This window comes from Rosa chinensis, chromosome 6, assembly GCF_002994745.2.
Source record: "Rosa chinensis cultivar Old Blush chromosome 6, RchiOBHm-V2, whole genome shotgun sequence".
Classification (NCBI taxonomy): Eukaryota; Viridiplantae; Streptophyta; class Magnoliopsida; order Rosales; family Rosaceae; genus Rosa; species Rosa chinensis.
Window position 1 is genome coordinate 55,139,229 of NC_037093.1, and position 26,077 is coordinate 55,165,305.

The following is a 26,077-nucleotide window of genomic DNA, read 5'->3' on the forward strand; positions in this document are numbered from 1 at the left end:
AAACGAAAGACAACTCTTGCTAATTAAATGACAATATTACCCTTTTGGAGCCAAATATTCTCTCCTACGGAAACGACAAGTAGTTTCACTTTCGTTAGAGAAACCAACAACAGGCACCACAGCTGGCACTCACACACACCTTAAACCAACCGAAGCCCTACATTTAGGACGACCTCTACCTTGGCACGTGATACGGATTGCCGTCACCGCAAAACCTCACGTGACCCCAACGAACCACCGCCTCCCACATTTGCCAAGCTGGTAACCCGAGCCTCAGAGTCGTCCCGCCAGGCCCGCCAGGTAGGCTCGGACAGCCGTTTAACCCAACCCAAACCCCAATAAAGAAACAATAACAGTAAAATAATATAGTAAACAAAAACGAAAAAACCCGGAACAAAATTGCAGAGAGAGCAAATACCAGTAACAACACAGACTCGCCACTCGTCTTCTCAGAGAAGCCAACACCCTCCCCTCCCCCAAAAACTAATCACACAGACACAAAAAAGCAAAAGGCTTTCAGAAAATCCCCAGCCGTAGAATACAATACAAGATTCAATAATCTCGCTTCCTCTCCAAGCCATCATTTATATATATGCTCGATCAAATTCATCATCATCGCCATTCAAAGCTTTCACGAGAAGTTGGTACCTTCTTCTTCTTCTCACGGAAAAGCGTTCTTCTCTGAACCCTTTGCAGCTACTATAAATATAAAAGCCTTAGTCTTTCACACTCAGTAGGCTAGGCTAGCTGCAATGGCGGAGAAGCAGATTAATGGGGTTGGGCTATTGCAGCAATATTGGTGCATTGTGTTCTGTATTTACTTGCAATTCAACTCCATTGCTGTCGCGATTCTCGACCCGGTTGATTTCTTGGCTCTGCAATCCATTCGCAAAGGTCTCGACGATTTGCCCGGGTCTAATTACTTCGCCTCCTGGGATTTCACTTCCGACCCCTGTAATTTCGCCGGCGTTTACTGTGATTCCGACAAGGTTATTGCTCTCAACCTCGGCGACCCCAGAGCCGGCGCTCCTGGTCTAACCGGTCGGCTCGACCCCTCCATCGGCAAGCTCTCCGCCCTCGCCGAGCTCTCCATTGTCCCTGGTCGGATCTACGGCGCTCTCCCCCAGTCCATTTCCCAGATAAAGAGCCTCCGCTTCCTCGCCGTCAGCCGCAACTTCCTCTCCGGCCAGATTCCGGCCAGCCTCTCTCAGCTCCGCAACCTCCGTACTCTCGACCTCAGCTACAACATCTTCACCGGAGCAATCCCCGCCTCCATCGGAACCCTACCGGAGCTCACCAACGTCATTCTCGGCCACAACCGCCTCTCCGGCCCGGTCCCTCCGTTCACCTCCAAATCCCTAACCCGCCTCGACCTGAAGCACAACGACTTGTCCGGTACGCTCGCTCCCAACTCCCTCCCTCCCTCACTCCAGTACCTCTCTCTCTCCTGGAACCGCCTCTCCGGCCCGGTCTACGGCCTCCTGAACCGGCTTGACCAGCTCAACTACCTCGACCTCAGCATGAACCAGTTCACGGGTACAGTTCCGGGTCGGGTATTCACCTTCCCAATCACCAACCTCCAGCTCCAGAGAAACCTCCTTTTCGGCCCGGTCCAGCCCTCCGATCAAGTCTCGATCCCCACCATTGACCTCAGCTACAACCGATTCTCCGGCGAAATCTCGCCGCTGTTCTCCACCGTCCAGAATCTCTACTTGAACAACAACCGGTTCACGGGTCAGGTCCCGGGTCCTTTCGTGGACCGGTTGCTGGCGGCGAATATTCAGATACTGTATCTCCAGCACAACTTTCTGACGGGGATTCAGATCAAACCGACGGCGGAGATTCCCCTGAGCAGCTCGCTGTGTCTGCAGTACAACTGCATGGTCCCGCCGGTGGAGACGCCGTGCCCGTTGAAGTCCGGGAAGCAGAAGACGAGGCCTACTGCGCAGTGTAACGAGTGGAGAGGGTAGAGATGGAAATTCGGATTATACTCGTGGGTATTATGGGAAGTTCAGATGGATGGAGGAGTAAACTATTTATGTTTATTTTGTTGGGGGTCCTTTGAGATTCATTTATTTATTTTTGTGGAAAAATAGGGGGGGAGAGGTAAAAATGATGAATAATAAAGAAGATTTGTGGATATCTCAGAAATAGTGTAACTTGTGTAGGGGGAAAATTAATTTAATTTGTGCTCTACCATCAAATATGAACACTTTTTTTTTTTTTTTGGCAAAAGAATTTGGAATATGCGTGTGTTATTACCGACTATTGTGATATTGGTACATGTTATTATTGTGGTCATTGATCTATACGTTCATGATTGTGCAATGGTACTTTTAGCAATTATCACATTGGTACTCTCTCATTTAGGGTTGTGCATTATTTGTGTTTAGAATTGATAATGTGCTAATATCAAATGTGATGATGGGTATTGAAGTTGAGTAAAGGTTGTCAATGGACATAATTAGCATGTTACACTTGATATTATTATAAATTACAAAAATTATACTGTATTATCACAACGATGAGTATAACACATATAAATTATTTTAATTCGAATTATTTTGTAGACCGACTATATTTTAGATATTTGTAAATTGTAATGGGCAATGCCGATCCTGTGCATAGAGTCATAGACTAAATAGGCAGCTGCCTAGGACCCCAATGCTAGTCTGCGGAAATTAATGGGTTCCGGAAACTATTATTACTTGTAGCTTGTAACGGAAGCTAAAAATTGGGTTGTGCACTTGTGCTATGATTCATGTTCTGCTTCTGCAAAGAACAAATTTGTCTAGTCTTGATGAGCAAGCTCGATCTGAATCTTATGTCCAACACTTTCCTATTGGAAACAGAAGCATGCATTCTTCATTTTCATTGCTTTCTTCTTTTCACTTATCGATAGAAGATAAGTAGAAGAAGTTGTTTGTGGGGGGGGGGGGGGGGGGGGGGGGCTACAAGTCCAAAGCTACTTCTCTCTGCTTTTCGGCTTTTGTTATGCACGAGCTTCTGACCAAACCTTTCATGATTGAAGCCAGCTACAGCTTCTAATTGAGTGAAAGAGGAACCAACATCCATCATAGGCATGCCTATTTTAATCATTTAACTGAACTAAACCATTACCTAAAAGCATGAGGAGTCAAAGCCAATGTGTATAGATCAATAGATGTACTTGTCTCTTTGCTCTTGATTTTGATATCTATCTTCTGCTTCTTGTGGAAGCCATGGAAGGACATGTGAATGTAGCTGGGATTAGGTATGGGGTTAGTTAAATAAAAAGCTTGAGGCACATGGAATGGAAGGAGGAGAAGCACAAGTGACTAGTGACACTTTAACAAAAAGAAGAGAAGGTAGAAGAACCGGACTTACTTCTTGTCTCCTCTTGTTTCGAGGTGTACGATTTAGCTTTATGATGCTCAGCTTTGAAAGCATAATCATCAGCTCAATGACATTTCACTGCTCTCATGTTCTTCGTGAAGGCAATTCTGTGGCAGATAGGTTAACAAATTTGGGTTTGGCTCCTTCATCTCTGATTTGGCATGCCTCACCTCCACCCGAGATCTCTCCATACTTGAGAATGGATGACCAGGGGTTCCCTTACTCTCGTGTTTCTTCTTGATGTTGATTTGGGCTTCCTGGAGTTTATTTTTATTCTGTTTCTGTTCCAATGATGGAATTTTTTGTTTTCCATCTGTCATGTCTGTACTTTTGGGGTTTGATTTTTGTCCTCCCTTCTCTTTTTTGTATTTTGCTTTATTATTAATAAAAAATAAATAAGGGGACGGGCGGTGGGCTCCCAGAGTGTGGTAGACCCTTCACCTTCGGGTTTGAGGGTGGGACTTGTTCCCTAAATCGTCTACTTCCGATGAGCTAATATTGCCTCATCCCTTATTTAATTAAATAAAAAAAAATGATCAGCTCTTTTGGCATTAGAGGTCAAAAGTTTTTATGGTTTTTATTGTCTAGACTCGGAAAATTATTTGAAAGATTTATATTTATAGTGCAAATGTTTTTCACTCTTTCACCAATTAATTAGAATTGTATTAATTGTAATAAATATTTTCAATTTACACAAAATAATAAAATTTAAATAGAAAAATGTATGTAGTTCTTATGTATGTTCTTATTGTCTAGACTCGGAAAGTTATTCAAAAGATTTTATATTTATAGTGTAAATGTTTTTCACTCTTTCACCAACTAATTAGAATTGCATTTGTGATAAATATTTTCAATTTACACAAAATAATAAAATTTATATAGAAAAATGTATATTGACGATGAAAATACTTTTCAACTAAGATTATGAACTTTTTAAGTATGAAACGAAACATATTAGATATATACCAACAATACTTTTTATAAATCAATATTTCTTCTTTCATAAAGAGGTGGGTAGGCCTAAGTGAGTAGTAAAACTTGTGCCTTGCTACATAAAGAGGGGACTGTTAAATTTCTTCATTATTGTAAAGGTTGAGCATCATTTAGTTTCTTTTCCAAGTAAGATTCCTACTTGATTATGCTTCTTTAGGGACATTTCTCTTCAATCGATCACCCAAGTAGGGCTCGTCTCATCACAATCCTAATCAATCACCTAAAGATGTTTACAAATTAAAACTAACTAAGTCTTCCTTTTTTGGCGAAAAATTTCACTAAACAAAAGAGACAAACAATCAGGGGAGGACAAGGGGACAAAGAGTCAAAACCTCTTTGAAAAAAAAAAATTCAAAATAAATACAAGATTAGCCCGAATCGTACAACAATTAAAAAAAAAATGTATAACTGCCATTTGAGTGCGTAAACGGTAGGGTTCCCGTGAGGTCGTGTCGCCTTTTTTGGTATTTTGTTCTGTTGGTAAATACTACTGTTACAACCTTGAGCTAAGTCACCCAATTTTACATACGCTGATTTGACCTTGAGGTTTTCATGTTCAAATCTTGTGATGTAGATAATTGTAAGTTTTGAGCACAGTAAAATAGCAAGTATCCACTTCAACCTGATTAGTACACCCGTAGAGTTGGATGCTAAATGTTTCGAGGCCCATATCTTCATTTCCAAACCTGACTTGCTAAGGTCTCTATTCAATTCCCTCTTATATGCTCTTTGGTCTTGAAAATGTAATCAATAGCAAGAAAGTCCGACTGAAGAATCTGTGTATTAGAGTTTTTGGAACGCGGAGGAGTGTTGGTTTTATGTTGAAAGGTGGGGGTTCAATGCATTATAAATTTTTGTTTGATGTTACTGGCACGCTATAGTCTATGAGAAGTTCCATTTGAATTGCTTTGGTTTAGGTTTGATTGTAGCTGTTTTCACATGTCTCGTCAAATATTCAAATAATCATTTGTGACAGTAAAGGGGAGAAGATAAACTTGCTTAATGTGTTATAAAATTGTAATGTTCCCTCTCTGTCCTTTCTATAATTCAAGTGATGAATCCATAGGTCATACCTTTTAGGCTTTTACTCAACAATTTGGTTGAAGCTTACTAACTGGCCTGTACGTTTGAATTGGAATGATTCTTTCATTAATTGGCTGAATGCCCTCCATAGAAACACTCTGAAGGATAATTCTGCAGATTTTTTTATCTCATATTCTGTAGGGACTATGGGAGAGTATGTGGAGAAAGGAAACTACCGAGCTGCTGAACGTCCCACCAGTCTGTTCTTTTGCCCACTCCCCATATAAGATCGTAGGAGATGTCTAAATTTTGGGTTACAACAATTGCTATCTGTCAGATTTGTTTTTTTTTTTTTTTTTTGGCGGGGGGTGGGAACGATGCTACTCCTTGTTGTAGAATGAGAAAATTCGAGAGAGAATAATGCGTACTTCTTCATTAATAATAGAACCCTTTATATAGGGGCAAGAGTGCAAAGATTACATAGAATCTACTAATATTAAAAGGAATCATATTCAGAACATGGATAGGAAATCTATAACTAAATATACTCTTCCAGTTTGGACTAGTCACACCAAAACTACGTTAGCTGCATCACTCCCTCTGTTAAAGAGGCTTTCTTAGTCCGCGACGGCCTACACGACCACGGCGGTTGTCACGTTGATGGTTAAGGCACTTTTCTTCCTGCACTGAGCGATTGTACGGACCAAATCGTCTAAATTGTTTTCCCTTAAGTTTAGGGTTTTGCTGGCCACAGCCTCCTTTTGGAGTGTTATTATAATTCAACTCTGAAACAGCTTTTGTTCTGACAGATCGGGAATTATAATTCTTCATGAGAATATTATCGTGTTTCTCAACTACGGTCATCGCTGTAATCAGCTGATGAAATCCCTTGATCTGTCCTGCTTGAATACTGATTCGATATTGCATAGCTAGCATCCTAGCAGAGATGGGGAAGGTGGAGAGAGTTTTCTCAATTAGGTCTTCATCTGTAATAGTTTGATTACAAACTTGCATCATTGATCTGATGCTGAGGGCTTCCGAATTGTACTCTAACACTGACTTACAGTCCGTGAAACGGAGATTTTGCCATCTCTCCCGCAATTCGGGGAGGTGGAAGTCTTGAACATTCCCAAAGCGCTCTTCAAGCGCAACCCATAGATTTCTTGGGTTGTTTTCAACCATATACTTGAGTTGAAGCGAATCGTCCATATGACGCGTCATCAAGATAAGGGCCTTGGCTTTGTACGCATTGATGCCCTGCACAATCAAATCATCATTGGTGGGCTGGATTGTTGCTAGGATCCCTTTGGCAGTGAGGTGATTTTTGACATCACATACCCAATTGTGGTATCCACAGCCAGTAGTGTCCAATGGGGTGAAGTCGAGCTTGTTCAACTTATAGTCTACGAAGCGGAGATTTTGGGAGTCTTGGACATTCCCAAAGCGCTCTTCAAGCACAACCCATAGATTTCTTGGGTTATTTTCAACCATATACTCGAGTCGAAGCAAATCGTTCATGTGGCGTTTCATCAAGATGAGGGCCTTGGCCTTGTTGGCATCGGGGCCCTGCGCAGTCAAATCATTGTTGGCAGGGTGGATCGTTCCTAGGATCCTTTTGGCGGTGAGGTGATTTTTGATATCACGGACCCACTTGTGGTATCCAAGGCCAGTAGTGTCCAATGGGGCGAAGTCGAGGTTTTTCAAGTTTGACATATCTTGATTTTTTGAAGCTAATTTCTTATACGCGAAGTAATTTGAAGAAACTTGTGGCTAGGAGAGTGAAGGAGCTGGCAGGAGGTTGCAGGTGTGCTGAGGGGTTGCTGGCAGTGAGCAAGATGCGCTGAGGCGTAGGGGCCGGTGGGAGGCGAGCAAAGTAGGCAGAGGCGAGAGGAGGGTGCTAGGGAGCTAGGAAGGTGCGCACGGTGATGATTTCGGGATTTAGGGTTTCAGGGATTTTCTGGCTTTTTGGTGCTTGGGTTAGGGTTCGTGTTGATAATGTGTTGTAGAATGTAGAATTTCATAGAGAATAATGCATACTTCTTCATTGATAATATGGCCTTTTATATAAACAGATTACATAGGATCTAAATCTAATATAACAAGGAATCCTATTCAAAATATGGGTAGGAAATCTATGACTAAATATACCCTCCCTATTACATAAAGATTCATATTCCTGTTTGGACCAGTCACACCAAAATTAGGTTAACTGCAACACTTATCTAGTTATGAATGAAAAACCTAAACCTTGTAAACCTTATCTGGTTATGAATGAAAAACCATCTGTTAGTAATTTTGAATTATCTTGCAATCCTTATTTGGCTATGAATGAAAAACCATTTGTTAGCCATTTAATTCTAAGATTACTCGAACATTTTTAGTTCTAAGAATCTGAGTCGAGTTGTAATGGTTGATGGTGGGTGCTATCATTTTGTTGCTACTTTTGTCCTGCCTCTTTGTGATTTTGCAAATGTAAGTAGAGGATGGAGAGGAACTACTGATTGAAATTAAGGCATTCTGAATGAGTTTGTTACTTGTATAAATACAAGCTAGCGGATGAAGAACTATTAGCTAATTACAACTGTGCGATCTGCATCTCCAGGGTAACTTTTCCCCCAACTGTAATACTGATGAAGCCCTTGAAACTACAGGAATAAAATGCGTTTCAAGGCCAACTTATTTGGATTTTCAAGACACTAGATTTTTCACCAAGAAAAGAAAATAATGGAAGTCAGTGTTCTATGGTGAAATCTTTTCATAATTATTAAACCAAAAGACAGAACTCGAGAGAGATATGCTGATCGAAACTATGATATGAGAAGCCAAGTGAATTTCTCACATACACACATCCGCAAATACACATTAAATATGCTGCTAAAACAGCATACTATGAGTTTATGAACATTCATATTAAGCATAAACCTCTTTTTCTTTCTTTCTGAAACGCAAAACCATAATTTGTTACTTATGTACAACCGAATTTGTGCATAATCCCCTTAACTTTTCAATCATGAGCTTAGAAAAACAACAATAGCTAGCGTGCAGGTGTATAATGCTAAGTCTCTGGCTTCATGCTTGTTTACCTAAATGAAATATGCGTCGACGGACTATAATATCATAACTGGTGTTGGTGAATATGGTCTCCTCCAGGCTCTCTTGCTGGTGAAAGGTGGTGGTGATTCTCCATTTCCTGTGAATTCCCATCTAACAACTTCCCCATCCCAGGAAGAGCTGATGAGCATAGGGTAATATGGGTGCCAACTACAATCTCTTACAGCTGATTTATGATGCTCCAATTTTCCAACTTGGGCTCCATTGACCTACAATTTACAATCAAGTAACCAAATTACCATAGATTATAAAGAAAGAGCGAGAATTTCAGATTGCAACAAGCCTGAAGCCACAGACATGGCACTTGAGCATCAAATCAATCCCTCAACTGGTTTGGAATCAAATGCAGAAACAAAAATACACGTATCACATACCAAATCATATATATAAACGCATGAATTGTGAGATCCAGTGTAGATGTACTTCTGACCAGTGCTGCAAAGTTCAAGGAGATGTAATATTTTAATAGCATTAAAGAAAAAATTGAGACTACTGAAAATAGGTTAACTGCAACCAGAAACCAAGCAGACTTGAAGAAAAGAAAAATAAAACTCGTGTAGCATCAGGAAACAGCTGACCTCTAGAGACATATGAACAAAAAGATTGAGAGTAGTACTTACCTATACGCCGGGGAGAAGTAGGAGCGAATAAGTGTACGCAAGACCGAATGACCTTTATAAGTAGACACTGATATATCAGATGGATGTTTCATATCTTTTGCCTGAGGTGGATAGTCCATCCATCTGTAATCCCATTCATGATACCTAGGCCCTGGATTGCTGGAATAAATAGAAGGATTGCAATTTTCATGTCACAGTAATACATTCTGAACACAAAATTCGAAATTGCAGGGCAAACAGTCATAGTTTGATGCAGAACCAGAAAACCAGTCATTCACAATAAATATAACTCAGCCGTTTGACAACCATGCTGACCTTGTATTTAGACGTAAAAAAAACAATAATGTTTGGAACAAATAACATACATATGGTGCAAATGAATACAGACAACATTTCATGACCACGGATAACCAGTAAAAACATATAAGAAAAGCCTGTGCATATATGATTCCAAGAGAGCCATGACAAGCCAGCCAGATGTTAACATACCGGGCAGCAGTAGCACTAGCGGACATTTTCCTGATATCCCAAAGTTTTATGCTCTGATCTTTGCTATTTGAAATGAAGTAACGACCATCTCCTTTGCTGTCAATGAATGTAATACCTTCTAGGTGCCCTGTCAAAACTCCTGCTGGCTTCCCACTAGCTTTAAAGCAACGTCTATCCCACACCTAGGCAAAAGTATACCTTATATGACTTCTCGCATGTATATGATCATATCAATCAATTAACAAAAACTTCCCCAACAATTTCGTTATTCCTACAACTTTGAGAAAAATGTAGTCCGACAAGCTATGAAAGGTGACTTCTGTGAAATACACATAACATTTACTGATGCCATGATGAACCATGTAGAGAAATGCAATATTGCAAGTGCTATAATGGAAATGTACCTTACAGAGAGTATCATCACTCCCAGAATAAATGAGGTGGCCACTTTCATCCGCAAAACAAACAGAGTTAACATCAGACTGCACAGAAAAATTAGTGACCAGAGTGCCATTAAGGATCACTCAAGGAGTTGAGGTACCCGTCCCCACTTTCCTCTATGGAGGTAACTAAAGAAGTTAACAACCAACAAATGATAAGAAAATGAAATCAAGAACATTATAGAAATGTTCAGTTAAGCAATGCTCATACCGTGTGAGCCAAAATTCGAAGGGAGAGCTTATTAGTTTCAAGATCATAAACATATATGGACTCATCACTACTTCCAGCAACAACTTCACGTCCATCTGTTGAAAATTTTATGGAGAAAATACCAAAGGAGTATACTCCATCATCAGCAGAAGAAAAATCCAAACCCTCATGGATTTCCTACATAAGAAATCATTCTCAGATGCTGAGCAAACATATCATTGAAGGAAAATGGTGAGTGGTCGATTGTAGTTCATACCATTATATTAGCACGAGATTCTGTTTCAGCAGATCCCACATTAACTATATGAACAATAGGTGACATGCTCGCATAGACCTGAAATAGCATAGTACAAATTGATTAAAGGTAAAATCATAACATTGATCTGTAGGTCTCTTGCTTTAGTGAGAAATTTAACATTGATACCATCCATTTAGCACTTGATATATTTATGCAGTAGTTTGGTATACATGTATCCTTACTTTTCCTGTATATCCACCATGGATGCATAATCCTATTCTCAAAGTGTACATATTAAGTAGAAAGGTTTGCATCCACATCGCAAGTTAAACACTAAAGAGGCCACAAAAAATGTATGCTAACTGAATCCAGTTTCTAGAAAGTTATAACAGAAGGTCCAAAAAGACAAGGGCGAAGGCAGCATTTAACATTAAACAAAGATAAGAGTATACAGGGCCTCACAAGATGGCGTTGGTCTGGGGAAAGAGATGTATCAGTCACTGTCCATCGCATACTCTTGGCATGAATGTCCTTCTGGACTTTCCACCCTTTATCCACATTGTATATTCTAATGTGGCTACCCTGCAACAGTCACTCATAGAACAACTCAAAGTCATGCCTACTACAGAATCACTAACAATCAATGCATTAGATATAAATCATAATTCCAAGCTCACATTTCTCGGAATCATAACTTGGAAAACCAAAAAACCATATTTATTACTCTGTTCTTTTGCATTGTTTTATCAGCAACCAAATGAACTCAACGAGAATAAAAAATGACCTGAAACCCAGCAACAAAAAGAGATCCATCTGCTGAAAACTGCGAGACATATGCTCGGCTAGGCATCTGGTCAACGAGCCAAGGACCATTCAGCGGCAAGTATCTACCTAAAACATGACAACAATCTGCAGAAGAGAACCTTCCCCTTCCTGAATAATTACCTTCTCTCCCTTCCAGCATCTTCACTGTCGAAACAGGTCGGCCCCGCCTCCCCTGTCCGACTTGCCTAAGCCTCTCATTGGGTGCTGATCTCAGCTTTGTGAGCTGAGCTACTTCATGGTCTAAACTATCAAACGGTTTGTTGGGTCCATCAATGCTCTCAACTGATCCATTGTTGGTACTCCCATCATCAAAATAGTCAGATTCTGCAGTCAATCTACTGAGTGAATACCCCATCTCATCAAAATCATCAATTGATGTTACAAACATCTCAGTTTAAGCTCAGAGCCAATATACCAACCATGTCAAACCTACACATAAACAACACATCTTTAACCTACAAGAACAACGACTTACCTCCAACAACCTTGGAAACACCCTTATCCTCAATCAAACAAAATCATTTTCACACGAATAATCACCAGTTAGATCGAAACAACAAAGAAGAAGAAGACACTGACCTCGGATTGCAGGTAGTTTTCTTCAACCTTTCAGTGTACGTGGAGATGACAAACGGATTAATTGCGTATTATATATGGTTGCTTTTTGGTGAAGCAAATCATTGAATTGGATTGATGGAAGCTTTACTGTAAATTATTGATGGATTGGAGAGAAGAGTTGAGGGGGTTGGTGTGGTCGAGTTTCATCTACGTCGTTCATTTTTTTTTTGTATCTGTATATAATGCAGCTATTGTTTCGGTGACAATCACTGCAGGCTGAGGCTGGCTCACTCTCTTGGTCAGCACCAAATGACAGTACACGTGGCATCGCTTAGCCGCTTAGGAAGGTTTTGTTCGCTTTTGTCACCCTAGAATTTAGAGAACAAATCTATCTAGGATCAAACTGATGAGGTTTTACAAAATGACAAAATCCTATGACATCTTTTATATTACCTTTACTCAAGTAGTGAGTCTTGATATAGTACTGGTGCACATCTATACATACAGTGTTTTATCGAACTGTACTGCAATGAAATTCAGGGAGAATCACCTAATTATAAATTCATTTTACGATGAATAATTAAGTTGGATGACTTTTCATTTTGCCAGAGTCAGCTTTTCAATTTCAAAACCAAAAGTAGGCTGCAAGAGAATATGACGGTATAGCCGAAAGCCAACACTGATTCAGTGCCAAACAGATTAAAGGGAGTGTATTGTATATGGAATTAGTGGAACTTTTAAAGAAATCTATGGAATTTAAAAGTTTGGGTATATTCAATATAGACTTTTAACAGTCCATGAAAGTCTTGAGGTATTTAATTAGGATTTTTAAAGACTTCATGAATTCCACCAAAATCTAGGGGTATTCAATTAGGACTTTTAAAAATAAATAAAAGTACAGAGGTATTAAAAATATCATTCATACTTATGGAATTAGAAAATCATGGACTTTGTAGTGTTTGCTCCAATAATTTTCCAGCCTCCAGACCAAAGATTTCAAAAAGTCTATCAAAGTTTCCTCTTCAAAAAAAAAAAAAGGTCTATCAAAGTTCTTCTCTCTATGCACGAAGAAGTTTGTCCTTCATCATCTCTCTTTCTTAATTTTTTGTCTTTTCTCTAATCTTTTATGATATCAACCTTTTTTGATATCCAACATGTTTATTGTAGTTGTTGAATGTGATTTTTGTTTTGTTTTGTTTTTTTTTTCAATTGTGATACTTCTAACCCTAATAGCAATAAAAATGATTTATGAAACCCTAAAACTCAAATATTGTGGTCTAAACCTAAGACCTTGAACCATACTAAATTTTATCTTATTAATTAATTATTCTCATTAATTTGAATTTATATTATGGTTCAAAAAAAGGTTGAACAATTGAATTTCAATTGATTGATTATAGATCAAGACATTGACCAATATTGCTACAATATATGTTAATCGGCGAAAACAAAATTGATGAGAATAATTAACCATAAACATCAAGTGATCTATATTGTATATTTATATTGTTGGGAGATTAGGAATGAGAACAAACTCCTAGACAGACTAACAGTCATTTATTTTAGTCAATTTCTATTAAAAGATACTGAAGCATTGAAGAGATAACAAATTATTCTTTTGTTTTGTGTTTGGGCTGCATTTGTTTTATTTTATTTTTGTTTTTGTTTTGTTTTTTTTTTTTTCTAGGAAATCTGTAGAAATCATTCATAATAAAATATATAGATTTTCATGAATCAATAAAAGTCTGTTGCTAAAATGGTTTTAAGAAATTCATAACAGTCTATCAACTTTTTAAAGAGTCTATGTACTTTTCAAAAATTATGTCATTTAAAAAAAGTTTGCACAAATCCAAATACAATGCACCCTCCTAAGTCAAACAATAGAATGTAAATAAGAAATATTTGCGAGTGAAAATTCTTACATATCTTATTCACAATTGTGTAAGGAGTAAATATACATATTACCTTTTTTTTTTCTTTTTTTTTTACCGCAGTGTACTACACTACCTTATCCCCCGAGTGTGAAGCCAAAACCCTTGGCAAAACCCCCCCAAAAGATGCCCACAGCGGTCGTCGCCGAGCAATGAAACGAATATGGAGGCTGTCCGACGCGGCCCAATCCGAGCTCTTCAGCCGCCACCGATGCTCCCCTAAACCCAAAACCCTAACTCCCTACACTTACACTCTCACCAACTCCGCCAATTTCAGATTCACTCGCGACGTTGTCAACAATGCCCAGAACCCTTCTCCTTCTTCTCCTCCACCCAACTCCTTCTCAAGCGTCATCGCTCTCTTCACCGACCAGCCCAGCCCACAAGAGATCAGGGCCCGGGAGGATCTGGCCCTCAAGGTCAATCAGCTGAGGGCGGAGCTGGTTCAGAGCGCCGGCGATTCCGAGAAGATTGTTAGGGTTTTGGAGGAGAAGGGCTGTGAGTTTTTGAGGAGCAGTAATTTTAAGGATGTAATTCCTATCGTGGAGCTTATGCATCAGTTGCGTCATTGGCCTCATTTGGCCCTGGAGGTATTTTCCCCAGTTTAAATTCTTCTGAGACTTTATATGTAAAGTTTGAATCTTGTGGGTTTTGGGTGTTGAATGCAATGCAGTGAATGGTTTGGTTTGATGAACATTTTGTGTTGGTTTTCGATTGTCTTACTCGAGTTTATGTACTGTTATGGAGCATTTGTTGTGCATATTGGTAACTCTGTCTGCTCCATTTGGTTTCCGAAAAGATTGCTTGTATTTGAGGCATACTAGGATAGCTTGGATCATATACATATGCCGCTGACATATACTTTCCTAGCATGCTATTAGATTTAGGTCCAACAGAAGTTTTTGGCTTTGTTTTTGCCGCCAGGGGCGCTTTAAAGACTTAACAGTACATAGAATAGAATATCAGCGATGATTAATTTTTACCATGTTGAATCTATGTCAATTTCAGATAAAGATGTCCCAAGTAATATTGGATTTTTAACCTTCTTTTTTGTCGCTTGTGTTGTAGGTTTTTAATTGGAGAAGAAATCAGGCGGATGGTGGCACTCCTATGACGGCTGAGGAGTATACCAAGGCTATTACATTTGCAGGTAAAATTAAAAATGTTCAACTTGCCCTTGAGTTATTCGATGAAGCTGTAAACAAGCGGATCAAGACAACTTCTATGTATAATGCACTCATGAGTGCTTATGTGCTCAATGGCCATACTGCTAAATGTCAGTCTTTGTTTCGGGACCTCAAGAGGGAACAGTATATCACACCTACCATTGTGACATACAACATTCTCATTTCCGTCTTTGGTCGATTGATGCTAGTTGATCATATGGAGGCAACTCTTCGGAGGTTAAAGGAATCAGATCTCTCCCCTAATTTAGGCACATACAATAATTTAATTGCTGGATACATTACTGCTTGGATGTGGGATAGAATGGAAAAAACTTTCGAAATGATGAAGGCAGGCCCTGTTAGTCCTAATATTAGCACCTACTTGTTAATGCTTCGAGGATATGCTCATTCAGGTAATCTGGTAAAGATGGAGGAGACGTATGAGTTGGTGAAACATCATGTAAACGACAAGGAAATCCCATTGATAAGGGCTATGATATGTGCATATTGCAGGAGTTCTGTCACAGACAGAGTGCAAAAAATACACACACTGATGAACCTTATTCCAGAAAATCAATACAGGCCTTGGTTGAATGTAATGCTGATTAGGGTTTATGCTCAAGAGGATTGTTTTGAGGCGATGGAGAGGTCAATAAATGAAGCATTTGAGCGCAAAACCTCCGTACATACTGCCGGTTTGATGCGATCTATAGTTGCGAGTTATTTCAGATGCAAAGAGGTGGACAGACTAGCACATTTTGTGAAGCGTGCAGAATGTGCTAGGTGGAGAATTTGCCGGTCCCTATATCACTGTAAGATGGTCATGTATGCATCAGAACAGCGCTTAGAAGAAATGGAGAATGTCCTTGGTGAGATGGCGTGTTTTAAGTTGGACCGCACGAAGAAAACATTTTGGATATTGTATCATGCCTACTCTAGTTGTGGTCAAAGAAATAAGGTTGCACAAGTATTAGGATCAATGTGGAAGCATGGTTATGAAGTTCCATTGGAGGTATTGTCATCATGATTCTTTCTTTCACTACGGTAGAACATATTGGATGCCAGAAATAGCATAAAGCAATATTCGTGAAAGGTTCATTGCGTCTAATACGCAACAGGGGTTCAACGTCTTTCTCAGGTACACGTCCCACCTCACAAATGTCTTTCATATTTACTTTTTTCTTGGAGTCAGGAGCCTGAATTCTCGTTGGCATTATTGCTGATTAGTCATGATGTTAGGCACCACCATTGAGCAATTAAAATCTTATTGTTATCTATTGTTATTAGTGGCCTCTTCTTCGGTTTTCCAAAATGACAGGAGGCTGAGAACCCTGTTAATCCCTTCTAATTGACTGCATCCCACCCTGGATTCATTAAAAACAATAAATCAATTGGACAGTGTTTCCTCTGTCAAACATAATTCGTTCATATATCCAAAAAAGGTTCTTTTCTATGGCCCTTAAAATGAGGTTCTCAAGTGTGGCCATCAACCATTAGATCAAAAAAGGACGGTTGAGATGCATCTCATTTCATGGTTGTTCATATCTTACCTAATGGATAGGATATATGTGTTTAACTGAAAACTTTAGGAGAAATGACTATAAAAATAATGCTCCCTAGAACAAGGTTCTATAAAGCGTGTAAATGATGTTTTTCCAACTGTTAGATCAAATATGATGGCTGAGACATATCGAGATCTATTTAACCTACTGTTTGTCGATATGTTATCTTGACGTTGACAATAAAACTGTCAATTAAGTAGATTCAAAACTGAATGTGTACACTTATCTCATGTAGTATGCTTTCCAAGGAGGAGTTCCTTAAGGTGAGCTGATGGTTGATATTGTTGGTTAAGTTGGTTGGAATAAAGTGTAGTAGTGTAGACCATTACCTTGAACAGTTCAAGGGAACCATTTCACAAAAGAAAAAAAGAGCCACTAGGTAACTTTAAGCAAGTTTTTGGGTGTCACTGATATGGGAAGGCGTCTCAACTTCCTTGATTACCATATATATGATCATTGCATGATTTACCTCCATAAGGTAGTGACATAGGAAAATGATGCCTTCACAGTCTACTTCCTCCTTCGATAATTTGTAAGCCTAACTGAATCAAGTGATATTTAATCTTCTTCTATTTTAGTTTAATGTGAAGCTGAATCACATGATTGCTTTTGACACTATTATTTCAGTTTCCTGTCATCGGTCTATATGCCATTAGTACCCTATATACACACAATTGATTGACTACATTGGGTTGCAGAATCAGTACATTATTTGATGGACCATGGCTGTCAAAATGCTGAATGCTTATAGAAATCCAAATAAGTTCCACCAAGTCATCGAAGAGTTCCATAAAAAAATCCCAGCATTTGTGATTGAATCAACTAATCTTTTAGCAAATTAGATTGACAAAGAGACAGACCTTGCCATAGATGAGGGATTGTAGATGATGCGACAAATTACATCTGAAACAAGACCAAGGTAATATTCGAAGTAATTTTCCAGATTCTTGCATGTACTTTCTGATAGTATAAAACAAAAATTTTGCTGCCAATTCAATTTAATAATTGTTCTTTCAAGTAGGATCCATCCAGCTGCAGCTTAATTGTATCTGCATGTCTTTGGAACTATGGATGCCATGTGTATGAATACTAAAAAAAAATAAATACTTCGCATTCTTATCATACATTCTTCAGCTGTTTACTTTGCCGAAAGAACAAGAAACATTGTTGGCTGTTGATTTAAGATTCTGAATAGTGAAGATTTAATGGAATCAGTGTTCCAAGCCTTTATCCCCACTTCTTTTCGTTGTCGCATTTGGTTGCACCATCTTTCCCTCTTCTTTTTTGTGTTCAGATAGTTGATGGTTATTCTGCTATTGTGTCTCTAGCTTCTTCTCTCTCTTTTTGTTTTCCTTTGCGTGTAATCTTCTCGATTCAGGCACAGCTATTTGTTATATTGCAGTGACATACTCCACCCCTTATAAATGAGAACCCCACATTTAGATTTTGACCAGACAGGAAGAAGAAAACAAAAATGTATTATATAAACGGTGCCAGCACGCCTGAACTTCTTGTCCATGAGCTCACAAACTACGTATTGTGAAAACGACCTTTTCTCCTTCCCCCATTCCCCTCTACTTAATTCATTGAGAAACCGAAACAAATATATGTCCAAGTAAAATGATTAAATTAGTCTTTAACACAGCTTAAAATGCTAAATTGCTTTTCAAATTTGCATGACAATCATCTAGTAGTCTCAAAGATCATAACATCCCATTGAGGTGTTTCAAAGATCATAACATCCCGTCTAGTAGTCTCAAAGATCGTAACACAGAAAAATTTCTTCACTTATGTAGCGGTTGTTGGGATATTTTGCAAAGTACTTGGTCTATTACACAATGTGTCATCAAAATCCAATGGTTGACATTAACCAAAATTGGGACAAAATTCGATCATCATGAATTTTCATGACCAATGATGAGTGAATTACTGTTTACCAAATCTACGGAGCAAAAAATAGAATAATGTCACCTTGTGGAATATCTCTTCCACACAGAAGCTTTCGAACAAAACGAGGAAGCCCAAATGAAAGACACCGACTACTGCTACTTCGTCTTCGTCTTCGTCTTCGTCTTTGTTGGTGGCTAAGAACCAGAGAGCCTCATCCAATTGGTGATGACAGAAATTGCAGAAGAACCAAAAGCAAGAAAACAAAAACCAGAAAACAACAAAGGGCAGCAAATGATCAAAGACATGAATGAGACGTGAACGCGCATCGCATCAAATGACCCACCAAAGGGTTTATATTATTTGATGAGCTAAAGCAGGAGGGTGGTTACCAAACAAATTAAGGGTTTTGTCTCAAATTCCCAAACTCTTCCATTAAAGAAAAAAGCCAAAGTTGTTGACAAGGACTTGGTGTTGTGTCGCTTTGTGGGAATAACTTCAAAACATAAACAGCTGATTTACAAGAGACAGGTCATAATAAGACAACAAAAAACCGTGCCAATCCGAGCAAGAAAGCTCATTGACAATACGAACAACCCCCAGTTTGGAGCTTATCGTTTAGATTTATTGAAACTTCAAAAGATGAACAAAATTAAAGATGACGGACGCTCACCATTTTTTTATTATTATTTTTTTTTAATAAGCCAAATTTTATAAAAAATAATAATAATAATAATTAGAAATTCTAGTTTCTGTTCAAGTAAACCATAATTTGTGTTTGGCTCAAACTCTAGATTACTTGACCTAGTGGTAATAGTGTTAAATTAGAAGGATCTAGATTCCTATTCAATGTACGATTACTTACCTTGTATGATTGAGATTCTATGCATTGTAATCCTCTATATAAAGAGACCCCTATTATCAATGAGAATACACAGCGAATTTCTCTCAATTTCAGTTTCTCTACAACAAGTTATCAGCACGAAGCTCTAACCTTGAATCCCTATATTCGTAGCCTTCAAATTCCAGATACCACTATCGCCTACCTTGAAGATCCAAGTCCCAAAAAGCCAGAACCGGCTGCGCCTCCTCCAGAACAGGCCAGCAAATACCTGAACCGACCCCCGGAAATACCGAAAACCTCTCTGCCCGATTCGAAACTTTCCTCCCTGCCTACTGCTTCCATACTCCACCAGAAGCTGCAGCCTGAACCCAGATCACCGGAGCCAAAAAATCATCACCTGAACCGGCCTCGAGATACCTGAACTGACCACCTGAAGATCAATAACCCTGAACCGCCGCCTAACCACCAACCCAGAAGAAAACTCAACCCAGCAGCCCTAGGCCCAGAAACTGAGGTGCAGCCCACAGCCTAGCATCAATCCTTAGCCCAGAAGCACTGAAGGCCTGAAGCCCAACCTCTCAGCCCACTGACACGCAAGCGCCCAGTCAGCCTGCCACGTCAGCACATCGGTCAACATCAGTCAACAACCGGTCAACCTTTTTCCGACGACTTTTCCGGTCAAGATTTCCGGCAATTTTTCAAGATAAACTTTTCTAAAAGTTCCCCTTTTTTGAAGTTTTTGTTACTTTCCTTTTCTTTTTCTCGGGGACTTCCAACATCCCTTCTTCTACCCCCATTTCTTCTTCATAGGGGAGACCAAAAAGTCGAACTGTGGGGGTTCGTACTCACTCCAAGCTTGGAGCTTGTAGAGTCCTCCAAACTTAGAGTTTGTTGAGAAGAAAAACGATCGACCACCTACATCATTGTTTCGATCTAAATCCAAAACCCCTCTTGGAATTGGATTTTCTTGGAAATGACTACGCTCAGAAAATCCCTAATTTCTTGGAAGCGACTACGCTCAGAAATTTTATGGTTTTTCATGGTAGCCCTTTTCGCTCCGAAACTAACCCTATTTTCTTGTTGTTTTTCAGGATGAGTAACCTAAACAAGTTGAGCTACGCTCCACTAGAGACAACAGGTGCAGGATACCATAAGTGGGTCCGTGATGTGCGCTAGCATCTTAAGGCTGATGGGATCCTGAGTACGATCCAAGAGCCAAGTCAGGACGTGTTTACTCCTTAACAAGTTGCTACTTTTGAAGCAAATAGAGCGAAGAGAGAGGCAAATGAAGCTAAAGCCATCATTCTCATGACAAGGCACATGAATGACGCGCTCCAAAATGAGTACCTCAATGAGGAAGACCAAGAAAACTATGGGTAGAACTCGAGCAGCGTTTTGGCAACGTCTATGATTCCCTGCTTCCAGACTTAGAAGTGAGATGGCATAGCCTCCGCTTCTATGATTTCAAGTCTGTACTTGACTACAATTCAGCAGCACTTTGTATCAAGTCTATGATGGAATTCTGTGGCCAAAAAATCGCTGATACGATGTTGATCAAGAAGATTCTCTCCACATTCCCCGTCTCTGCATTGATGATAGCCAAAAACTATCGGATTGATGTCAATGCTAGACGCATCACAAGATTTCATGAGCTAATTGGTGCCATAAACGTAGCTGAAAAGCACGACAACATACTTGTGAAGAACTATAACTCTAGACCCCTGGGAACCAAGTCAAATCTGGAGTCTAATTATAGTCGCGCATCCAAGGGAGGACGCAAGGAGCGAAACCCTAAGAATAGGGATAATTCTGGACGTTCTGGTCCATATTCTTGCCCTAAAGAGGAAGGAAACTGCTAAGATATGCGTGCACAGAACCGTGGAGGTAAACGTGTGAAAGAGAGAAAGGCCAAGCCTCCGGTTATGGTGGTGACGCCACCAAAGGCAATAACCGTCCTCATAGCGCTCACAAAGCGCCTCGATCAAGGGAACCTGACCATAATGATGCTTGTCTCAGATGTGGACTAACTGGACATTGGGCAAGGGCATGTAAAGCATCCCAGAACGTTGCAAATGCATACAAGATGTTTCATGAAGCAAGGGAGGAAAATTACATGGAACAAGAAGATCAAGATGGCGATCTCGATCTAAGGGTGGAAGACTACAAGGATCAAGACCCAGAAAATGGCGATTTTGATTAAGTCTTTTTATTTTCCAAGAGATGTAGGCAATTGCCATATTATTATAGTAGATGCCAATGGTATTAGTCTTTCTTCAAAGAGGCGTACTCAATGTAAGTGTGATGTCTAGGAAGGTTTTGAGATAAGTGGTACTTAAGTGAGCTTTGCTCCACCGACATCTCTCTACTCACTTGGTCACATTGGCATTGAAATTACCAAAAAGAGTTAGACGACTACCATTGTTTTGCATTAGCTAGTTTATTGGATTAGATTCTTTTTTGTTAAAGAAACGATGATGTAATTCCATTTGGCTTATTAATAAAAGTTGAGTGCTTTTCTTTATGACTCCTTTTTAACTATGAGTTTTTTTTTAGGAATGGATGAACTACAATGTCTTGCGGATAGTGCAACTACGCACACCATTCTACGACATAGGCAATTATTCTTAGAGATGTTGCCTACATATTCCTCTGTGACTACGATGGCTGGGCCATCAGGTTTAGTTAAAGGACATGGAATGACCCAATTTCTATTGCCAAATGGCACCTTGATTAAAGTCACTGAAGCTCTCTACGCTCCTAAGGCAAATCGAACCTTATTCAGCTTTAAAGATATAAAAGCCAACGGATTCCATGCGGAAACGCATAATGAGAACGGAAAAGAGTTCCTTTGCATTACCTCTAATGATTGCGGACGAAAGCACATCTTAGACTAGCTTATGTGTCAATCTAGTGAACTTTATGTCACTACAATTCGACCAATTGAATCTAATAATGTCATAAGAGAAGATCTCTTGGATTCAGACACATATTGGTTTTGGCATGACCAACTAGGGCATCCTGGTCGTGATATGATGCTTTGTATACTAAAAACTTCACACGGACATCCATTCTTCAGAGTGAAAAGAAGCAAGAATCAAAAATTAATTCCTGGACTTAGCAAGACCGCAACAATTGCAGCACCTGGGGCTGCAGCCGTCTTGGGGAGCCATAGGGCCGCCCAAGTCTCATGTGATGACGCCATCAATGGCACCACTCATGAGCATGACGCCATGGTTGCCCCTCCTAGTGGCCATGACACCACACACACCAATTTCCATGGCTCTAACGCCATAATGGGAGATGTAGTCACACATTTTGCTTCTAATAGCGCTTCAGATGCCCCGGCCCAACCAAAATCCTTATTGGTTGCTTCTAAGGCCCCTCGCTCATTTTGCTAAGCCTGTTCTTTCAGGAAATTAGGACCGAGACCGTCCCACGCAAAGGATCCCAAAATACTCATTCTGTTCTTACAGAGAATCCAAGGGGATATATGTGGACCAATTCAACCATCATGCGGACCTTTTAAATACTTTATGGTATTGGTTGATGCGTCGACACGCTGGTCACATGTCGCGCTGTTGTCCACTCGAAATGCTGCTTGTGCTAAACTCCTCGCCCAGATTATCCGTCTATGGGATCACAACCCTGATCATCCTATTAAGTCGATTCGACTTGATAATATTGGGGAGTTTACATCGAAAACGTTTGATGACTATTGCATGTCACTAGGGATTGATGTAGAGCATCTAGTTCCCCATGTTCATACCCAAAATGGTCTCGCAGAAGCTGCTATCAAACGACTACAGGTGATAGCGTGGACATTGGTTATGCGTACCAATCTCCCTGTTTCTGCTTGGTGATATGCAATATTGCATGCATCGACGCTAATTCGTCTACGACCCACTGCAACCCAATCTTACTCTACGTTACAGCTAGTGACTGGGTACGAGCCTGATATCTTGCACTTACGCATTTTTGGGTGTGCCATCTATGTGCCTATTACGCCACCACAGTGTACTAAGATGGGTCCACAACGACGAATGGGCATTTACGTTGGATATGAATCTTGAACCCTTGACAGGCAATCTCTTTACCGCTAGATTTGTAGATTGTCACTTTGATGAGACAGTCTTCCCATCTTTAGGGGGAGATAAGAACACATATGTTCAACAGGAACGACAGAAATTGTCGTGGTCTGTACCCACATATGTCTCATCTCGATCCCCGTACCGCACAGTCCGAACTTGAAGTGCAAAGCATAATCGAGCTCCAGAACGTAGCAGACACTCTGTATGATGCGTTTTCTGATGTTGCCAAAGTGACGAGATCATACATACCTACTGCAAACGTACCTGCAAGGATTTATGTTCCGAATAATGGACATAACGTCACTCATGGGACACCAGGAAATGGCGCCATTGCCCAGAATGGAAATGATATGGCGTTTATGGCCGCAAGTCCTGCAAGGAAGCGCGATAGACCGATTGGTTCGAAGGATACTCGCCCTAGAAAGAAAGCGAATGAGGCACAAACAAATCATTTGATCATCGATACTCAAAATACGTCCCATAAGAATGTTCCGGATTATGGTTATGTCCAAGAGACATCATTGGGGGACGCCTCAATGTCAAAACCTATCCCTGAGAACGTAGAGATCTCTGTTAATTACACTAGCGTACATGGGACGTGGGAAAGAAACTCCATCATCATTGATGATGTATTCGCGTATTCAGTGGCGCGTGAGATTATTGAGACCGATGATATCGAACCACGCTCCGTTGATGAATGCCAACGTAGAGCTGACTGACCAAAATGGAAAGATGCGATCCAGGCAGAACTTGATTCTCTAGCGAAAAGAAAGGTATTTGGCAATGTTGTACTAATACCGCCCAACACTAAACCAGTTGGTCACAAATGGGTATTCGTTAGAAAGCGTAATGAGAAAAACGAGATTGTAAGATACAAAGCTCGCCTTGTGGTGCAAGGTTTCTCCCAACGCCCTGGAATCGACTACGAGGAGACCTATTCTCCCGTAATGGACGTAATAACGTTCCGCTACCTTGTCAGTTTGGTAGTTTCCGAAAAATTGAACATGCAGCTTATGGATGTAGTTACTGCGTATCTGTATGGGGATCTAGATACGGAAATATACATGAAGGTCCCAGATGGACTTCAGTTACCCAAATCAAGTGGCTCTAAACCACGGAGCGCATTTGCGATTAGATTGAAAAGCTCACTATATGGATTGAAACAATCCGGACGGATGTGGTATAACCGTCTAAGTGACTACTTAATTAGAAAGGGATATGTCAACAATGAACTATGCCTATGTGTGTTCATAAAAAGGACAATTTCCAGATTTGCAATAGTAGCGGTTTATGTCAATGACATGAACATAATTGGCACCCTTAAAGAGTTAAGGGAAACCACTCAACACTTGAAATCCGAGTTTGAGATGAAAGATCTTAGGAAAACACGGTTTTGCCTCGGTTTAGAACTTGAGCACCGTAGAGATGGTATCCTGATTCATCAATCAGCTTATACCCAAAAGATGCTTAGGCGTTTCAACACTGACAAGATTAAGCCTTCAAGCACCCCAATGGTCGTCCGTAGTCTTGATCCAAAGAAAGATCCATTCCGTCCAAAAGATGACGACGAAGAAGTGTTAGAGGCAGAAGTGTCCTACCTAAGTGCAATAGGCGCATTATTATACTTAGCACAATGCACAAGACCGGATATCTCATTCGCTGTGAACTATCTAGCTAGATATAGCTCTGCGCCAACACGACGCCATTGGACTGGTGTTAAAGATATCTTTCGATACCTAAGTTGTACGATTGATATGGGCTTGTTTTATCCCTATAAAGAGAAGATGGATTCGGACCCATCTAGTGTCAGGGACACCACATATGGTGGACTGCGTTCCCTCTCCCCATCCCAAAACGATATAAGTGTTTTGGAAGGTTTTGCTGATGCTGGGTACCTCTCTGACCCACAGAAAGGTCGCTCCCAAACTGGTTATGTTTTCACCATGGGAAAGATCGTGATATCTTGGAGGTCTACAAAGCAGACTTTAGTCACTACCTCTTCGAATCATGCAGAGATTATTGCTCTTCACGAAGCAGTTCGTGAATGTATATGGCTTAGGTCCATAGTTACGCATGTTCGAAGCAATTGTGGTCTGAAGTCTACCACATATGAGCCAACAAGCATTTATAAGGATAATGCTGCTTGCATTGAACAAATGAAGCAAGGCTACATCAAGGCGACAACACCAAGCATATATCGCCTAAATTCTTCTACAATCAGCAACAACAAAAGCTCCTCAAGATCAAAGTGAACCAGATTCGATCTGAGGACAATGTGGCAAACTTGTTTACTAAGTCATTGCCCAAATCCACGTTCGAGAAACATGTGGCAATAATTGGCTTGAGGAAATTATCTGAACTCCCATGATCGTAGTCATCAGGGGGAGGCACAGACATCAGGGGGAGATGTCTACATGTTCACCTCGAAACGTGAAAGGTGTGTTGTGCTCTTTTTCCCCTTCGACCGAGGTTATTTTTGTCCCACTGGATTTTTGTTACTCGGCAAGGTTTTTAACGAGGCAACAAGAGAGGCACCGCGTTTGGGCAACACAAGGGGCAGTGTTCAAGTAAACCCTAATTTATGTTTAGCCCAAACTCTAGGTTACTTGACCTAGTAGTAATAGAGTTAAATTAGAAGGATCTAGATTCCTATTCAATGTACGATTACTTATCTTGTATGATTGAGATTCTATGCATTGTAATCCTCTATATAAAG

At 40.1% G+C, this 26,077-nt stretch overlaps 3 protein-coding genes across 5 annotated transcripts; 2 read left to right on the forward strand and 1 right to left on the reverse strand.

The window, feature by feature from the left end:
• Positions 1–364: 364 nt before the first annotated feature.
• On the forward strand, positions 365–2,235 carry LOC112173901 (LRR receptor-like serine/threonine-protein kinase ERL2). The gene has a single exon (XM_024311594.2). It carries the CDS (start codon positions 753–755, stop codon positions 1,968–1,970), a length of 1,218 nt encoding a protein of 405 aa, XP_024167362.1. The 5' UTR covers positions 365–752; the 3' UTR covers positions 1,971–2,235.
• A 5,954-nt stretch (positions 2,236–8,189) lies between these two features.
• Positions 8,190–12,114, reverse strand: LOC112170057 (LEC14B protein). The gene is made up of 10 exons (XM_024307202.2): positions 11,905–12,114; positions 11,285–11,754; positions 10,963–11,082; positions 10,519–10,596; positions 10,263–10,439; positions 10,016–10,093; positions 9,612–9,793; positions 9,123–9,281; positions 8,877–8,937; positions 8,190–8,711 (listed from the first exon to the last, which is right to left on the reverse strand). The coding sequence occupies exons 2-10, from the start codon at positions 11,711–11,713 to the stop codon at positions 8,499–8,501; spliced, it is 1,497 nt and encodes a 498-aa protein (XP_024162970.1). The 5' UTR covers positions 11,714–11,754; positions 11,905–12,114; the 3' UTR covers positions 8,190–8,498.
• Positions 12,115–13,904: 1,790 nt separating this feature from the next.
• Positions 13,905–17,772, forward strand: LOC112170056 (pentatricopeptide repeat-containing protein At2g30780). Of its 3 annotated transcripts, none has more exons than XR_002925005.2 (3): positions 13,905–14,404; positions 14,883–16,118; positions 17,241–17,772. XR_002925005.2 is itself a non-coding variant. In XM_024307201.2 (2 exons), the coding sequence occupies exons 1-2, from the start codon at positions 13,967–13,969 to the stop codon at positions 16,005–16,007; spliced, it is 1,563 nt and encodes a 520-aa protein (XP_024162969.1). In that variant the 5' UTR covers positions 13,905–13,966; the 3' UTR covers positions 16,008–16,266. The 3 variants fall into 3 exon arrangements, 1 of the variants encoding a protein (XP_024162969.1); XR_002925007.2 differs by lacking the exon at positions 17,241–17,772 and adding an exon at positions 16,778–17,222; XM_024307201.2 differs by lacking the exon at positions 17,241–17,772 and having other exon boundaries at positions 14,883–16,266.
• Positions 17,773–26,077: the final 8,305 nt, after the last annotated feature.